Source organism: Cyanistes caeruleus, unplaced genomic scaffold (assembly GCF_971803275.1).
Source record: "Cyanistes caeruleus unplaced genomic scaffold, bCyaCae1.hap1.1 HAP1_SCAFFOLD_117, whole genome shotgun sequence".
Classification (NCBI taxonomy): Eukaryota; Metazoa; Chordata; class Aves; order Passeriformes; family Paridae; genus Cyanistes; species Cyanistes caeruleus.
In genome coordinates this window covers 110,509-116,043 of record NW_028255917.1, presented here as the reverse complement: position 1 = coordinate 116,043, position 5,535 = coordinate 110,509, and the positions used below count along the sequence as shown (strand labels likewise).

Here is a 5,535-nt window from a genome sequence, read left to right as displayed (position 1 = left end):
GCCCTGGCAGGAGGGACCCACCTTCAGTCCAGGCCACAGAGCAGGGCGGGTCCCTTCAGGGACACAGGGCCTTGCTGTGGGTGGTGGCAGCATCTGCACAGCAGCAAGCTGGTAATGCAGCTGTGCCAGGGACATTGGGCATGGGCATGGAGATGTGAAATGTGTGGTGCAGGTGTCCCTGAGGGAGGTGTTTGGCCTTTCTCGTGAAGCTGCAGAGGGGCACCTATTGAGAGAGGAGATGGCTGAGGTCCCAGCTGCAGCTGGCACACAGGGACCCTCCTGCACAGCGGGAGATTCTCACTGTGCTCAAAGATTCCCTCTGAAGCCTAAGAGGGGAGCTTGTCAGAAGTCCCAAAAAATATCTGGGGAAAGGTCTTAGGTTAGTTGTTGAGACGAGGTACAAATCTCCAGCGGGAAAAGAGCCTCTCCAGTAGGCTGGGTGTTTTGGGGTGTCTTAGTTCTTCCTAGAATAAAGATCACCAATTTAATGCAATTTCAGTTTTTATTCTAGAAGTGTAAAAATGTTCCAAGTTTTTCTGAATTCTAAAACTACCTTGAAAAATCCTGAACTACTATGGAAATAAGCAAAAAAATATTTGTAGATTTCTTTCTACAAAAAATATTTCTAAATATTTCTAAAAGTTTCAAATTTCTAAGAATGAAAAGCAGAGACAAAACGTGGTTGCCTTTTCAGAATTCTAAAACTAATTTGAAAAATACTAAACAACTATGGAAATTGGGAAGAAATATTTGGGGTTTACTTTCTATCAATAATAATTCTAAAGAGTTCTAAAAATTTCTAATCTCTACAAATGAAAAACATAGACAACATGGTGCCCCATGCCCGGCTGCTGCCTGCCCAGCCAAGGCTGTGGCCAGCCAAGCAGCTGTGCCAGTACTGGTGGTACCAGCCAGAGCCCAGAGCAGAAGCCCAAAGGTGTTGCTCAAGCCCTTCCCTGGCAGGAGGGGCCCACATTCAGGCCTGGCCAGGCACCAGGGCCAGCACCTGCAGGGACAGAGGGTCCTGTTCTGGGTGGTGACGGCACAGCAATAAGCTGATAATGGAGCTGTGGCAGGGACAATGGACACTGGCTTGGAGATGGAGGATGACAGGTGCAGGTCTCCCAGACTAATGTGTTTGGCAGGACATCTGAAGGTGCAGAGGTGCTCCTGTGGAGAGAGGAGGTGGCTGAGGCCCCCAGCTGCCGCTGGCACGCAGGGACCCTCCTGCACAGCAGGGCCCAGAGCGGCCAAGGCTCCCCAGCACGGCTGGAGCTGCTGGCACAGCTTGGCCCAGCTGGACAGCTGCCCCTCAAGGCCCTGGTGAGCAGGGGATGGCTCTGGGCTGGGTCCCTGGCCAGGAGCGGGCCCCAGAGCGCCTCTGCCTTTCAAGGGCAATCTCGTCCCCGCTCTTTCTCCTGCCCACCTTGCTTTGCCTCTGCCCACTGCTCCTGGGGCTGCTCTTGGCCAGGCAGCCTCAGTGGCAGCCAGCACTGGCTGCAGCCCCAGCGGGGCTCCCCAGGACAAGGCCCAGCAATTAAGAGGCCAATTAAAGGCCTGGGCAGCAGCAGAACTCTTGGCAGAGTTATTTGAACCACTGACCATCTACAGGTCCACAGCAGCCTCACTGGGAATGTTTCTATTCTACAATAGACTTTCAAAAGAAGCTGTTTGAGGGAAAGATGAACAAAACACTCACCGTTTTGTCTTCCAGCAATACCAGATTCCAACACCGCATAAAACGAGTACATGCACCAAAAAAATCAGGCCTGCCATTACTTCTGGCCAACAGCGTGTTCCCTGACAGAAACCTCTTCCGATGTCCTTCTGGGAATTGGGAACACGTGTTGTGGTGCTGGCTGCATCTGTGGGAGCAATGGGCAGTGAGAGCCCGTGCTGTGCTGCGCTGCTGAGCTGGCAGCATGGTGGGTATGTCCAGGATGTTCTCTGTTTCCCCCAGAGCTGGGACCTGCAGGCACCTTGTTGGCCCTTGGCACAGGCTGTGCCACCCAACAAAGCCCAGAAGGCCGGGAGCAGAGCCCGGGGGACAGCACAGCTGCTTGGGCAGTGGCTCCTTCCAGGGACACGGGCCAAACCCATCCCTGAGCAGCCACTGCCACCCCTGAGCCTCCCTTCTCCATGACATCTCCCCCAGCCCAAGGGGACAGAGCCAGGCCCTGTCAGGGGCCAGTGCAGCCCCTGCCCAGTTGGGAGCCAGGGCTGGCTGTGGCCCTGGGCTCGTGGCAGGGCTCCCGCTCGGGGCTGCTCCTGTGCCTTGGGCCTCTGGGCGCTCACGGCTACCTCTGGGAGCAGCTGCACTGGGATAGATGTTGGTGCATGAGTCCCATTTCCCAGGAGCTGGAAACGAGCTCCAGAGGCCTGGAAGCCGAGGTGCCTCCAGCTTTGGCTGCTGCTGGGTCATGCAAGGGCCAGCCCTAGGGGAAGAGCTGCTGGCACACAGCCCCGCCAAGGGCTGAGCCCAGCACAGCAATTACCTCCTGTGTCTGGGCCTGTGCCTGGCATTGCCTTCTTTCCTGCCAATGAGCCACTGCTTCCTCTGGGAAACGTCTCCACCTGCATGGTCTTTTGGTCCATCCCTTGAGAAAGGAAGAGGCACAGCTGAACCAGATGGAGAAGTTCTTGATTTGGGTGCTGGCATTTTCAGGACCTCATGCTTGTCAAATATGGGGATAAGGTTCAAAAAATGCCTTGGCTTTTGGGCCAGGGCCAGGGCCCTCCCTCCTCCAAAAAGCTGCCAATTCTGAGCAGTAGTGAGGGGATCGTGCAGGGCGAGGGCACACACGTGCACGGCTCTGTCCTGACACCTGCAGCGATGCTGCCCTGGCTGAGCTTTGGGCTCTGAGCTGGCAGCTCTCCCAGGGGGAAAGGCCTTCACCTACCCTCGCCATCTCCCAGAGCCTCAGTCCTGGACGTGGGTTGGGAAGCCAGATCACCTTCACCAAGAGGCTTGGCTGCAAGGAAAGGCAGGACAGAAGAGCTCCTGTGCATCTGTAGGAGATCCTCAGGCTCCCTGGGGCTGGCAAAGGAGCTGCACAAGGCACAGCCCTGGGGCACAGCCCCTTCCCTCTCTGCTCCTCTCCGTGGCTGCACAGAGCACATGGAAGGAGACACTGGCATTGCACATGGGAAGAAGATTGACAGCTAAATGCTCCTTCCTCCCACTGACAGCAATGCTGTGGGATCACTCAGGGCTCCAGAAGGGAGCAGGGCAAGGCTTCCAGAATCCTTCAGCCCTGAGATTATGTTAAGGGATATGGCACATGAGTGAGCTCTTGCCTCCTTGACATTATTCCATCAGGAAAAGCACATTGAGAACTTGCCTCGAACATTCTCCAAGGCTTGCCAGCTGTCATCTAGCCGGGCTTCCAGATAATCCATGTCCTGATCCCAGTCTAGAAGCCAGTACAGATCAGAGCCACGTCCATGCTGTGCTGGGATCCACTTCTGCCTTGGGGTAGTGGGCACTGCAAGGGGTTTGGGTTAGATCATGAGTACCAGATGTCAGTGGACATGGCCAAAGCTGCAGAGGGGCCTGGGGAGCTCTGGGCTGGCTCTGGTCACTCTCCACCCTCTTTGCAGTCCCTGTGCAACATCCCTGGTGGGGGGTGACAGGGCCAGAGCAGGGGTCCTGGCTGCTGAGTCTCAGGAGAAGGCTGAGGGACATGGACCCACCTTGTCCTCCCTGCAGCATTTCCTTCAGCATTTGCGGAGTGATTTTGGATGGCACATGGAGTTTCTGGTGTCCTGTAGCTTTGTTCTTTCCACTTGGAGGACCTTAAGAGAAAACAGTTTCCCTTTGCAGGAATGGATCTCAGAAAACCAGTGCTCAGCCTGTGGGGTCAGGAGGGACACACCACTCACCCCTGCGATGGGAGCCGGGCTTGCGTACAGTTACCAACCCAGGAGCTGGGAAAGTCCTCGCTGCAGGCACACCTGTAACTCAACAGCCACAGAAGCTTCTGTCACCTCTGCTCATCTGCACAGGCAGCACTGAGCCACAGCAGAGGTGAGGGGAACGTGATGGGCAAGGGCACACACGTGTATGTCTCTGTTCTGACACCTGCAGTGGTGCCAGGACATTGAAACTGCTTATTCTGCCAGGAAAGGACCATTGAGAACTTACCTCCAGCATTTCTCAAGTGTTTCAAGCTGTCATCCAGCAGGGCCTCTGGATAATGCAAGTTGTGATTCCAATCTAGAAGGGAGCCCAGATCAGAACCCTGCCATGGTGTGCTGAGATCCCCTTCTACTTTTGACAACTGGGCACTGCAAGGGTGTTGGGTAAGACCCTGGGTGCCAAATGTCAAATAACATGGCCAAAGCTGCAGAGGGGCCTGGGGAGCTCTGGGCTGGCTCTGGTCACTCTCCACCCTCTTTGCAGGCCCTGTGCAACATCCCTGCAGAGGCAGCAGGACCAGCCCAGGGCCCCTGGGGACTCTCTCCCTCCCACAGAGGAAAGCCTCCCTAAAGGCCTGTGGAAAACCATCCCCAACTCTTCCCAGGAGAAGGAAGTGCTGTCCCAGGAAAGGGAAGCCAGGCTGCGGGCTCACCTGCTCCCTGTGCTCGCTGCGGAGCAGCCTGGGCAGCCCTGTCAGGCAGGGCCACTGCCAGGAGGAGCAGGAGGAGGAGGCGCAGAGCAAAGGCCATGGTGCCTTGCCCTCTGCCAGTCCTGCAGCTCTTGCTGCCACCACTGTCCTGACACCGCTGTCCCAATGTCAGCACCGCTGCTGCCGCCGCCGCTGCTGCCGCAACAGTCGTGGTCAAGGACTGACTGCTCGGTCCTCGTGGTGCTGTGCAACCACGGGGCTCTGGGACCTCTGTGACCTCAGAGCCTGCTGTCACCTCAGCCTGCTGTCACCCCACAGGCTGCTGTGACCTCATGGCCAGCGTGGAATTGTGTGGGGAGTGGGATCTGCCTTCTTCACCAGGGAGCTCAACCTGCCCAGCAGCTCTGTCCAAGGGCTATGACAGGGTCCCAGCCCAGCTGATCTCAGAGGCTGGGGGATGAAGGGATGGAGAGCAGCCCTGCTGAGAAGGACTTGTGGCTGCTGCAAGGAGAGAGGCTGGACATGAGCCAGCCATGTGCCTCCAAAGGAGGCTGCCCAGCAGCTTGAAGGAGGTGATTCCACCACCCCTCTGCTCTGGTGTGAGCCCACCTGGAGTACTGCATCCACCTCTGGGTGCCCAGCACAGAAAGGACATGGTCCTGTTGGAGCTAGTCCAGAGGAGGGACAGAATGCTCTGAGGGCTGGAGCCCCTCTGCTTTGGAGACAGGCTGGGATAGCTGGGCGTGTTCAGCCTGGAAGAGGGAAGGCTCCACGCAGACCTGATTGCTACCTTTCAGTACTTTAAGGGAGCTTTTAGAAAAGACAGGACAGAATTTTTAGTAGGGCCTGTTGTGACAAGACTGAGGGGGAATGTTTTCAATCTAAAAGACAGTAGATTCAGACTAGACATAATGAAGATGTTTTTTACACTGTGGGTTTTGAAACCCTGGCACAGGTTGCCCAGAGA

At 56.2% G+C, this 5,535-nt stretch overlaps 1 protein-coding gene across 1 annotated transcript; it reads right to left on the bottom strand.

Moving 5' to 3' along the window:
- Positions 1-483: 483 nt before the first annotated feature.
- LOC147646163 (uncharacterized) lies at positions 484-4,860 on the bottom strand. Its single transcript, XM_086873855.1, has 9 exons — positions 4,572-4,860; positions 4,145-4,216; positions 3,883-3,954; positions 3,694-3,795; positions 3,342-3,485; positions 2,901-2,972; positions 2,496-2,597; positions 1,700-1,865; positions 484-1,170 (listed from the first exon to the last, which is right to left on the bottom strand). Exons 1-9 carry the CDS (start codon positions 4,666-4,668, stop codon positions 945-947), a joined length of 1,053 nt encoding a protein of 350 aa, XP_086729981.1. The 5' UTR covers positions 4,669-4,860; the 3' UTR covers positions 484-944.
- Positions 4,861-5,535: the final 675 nt, after the last annotated feature.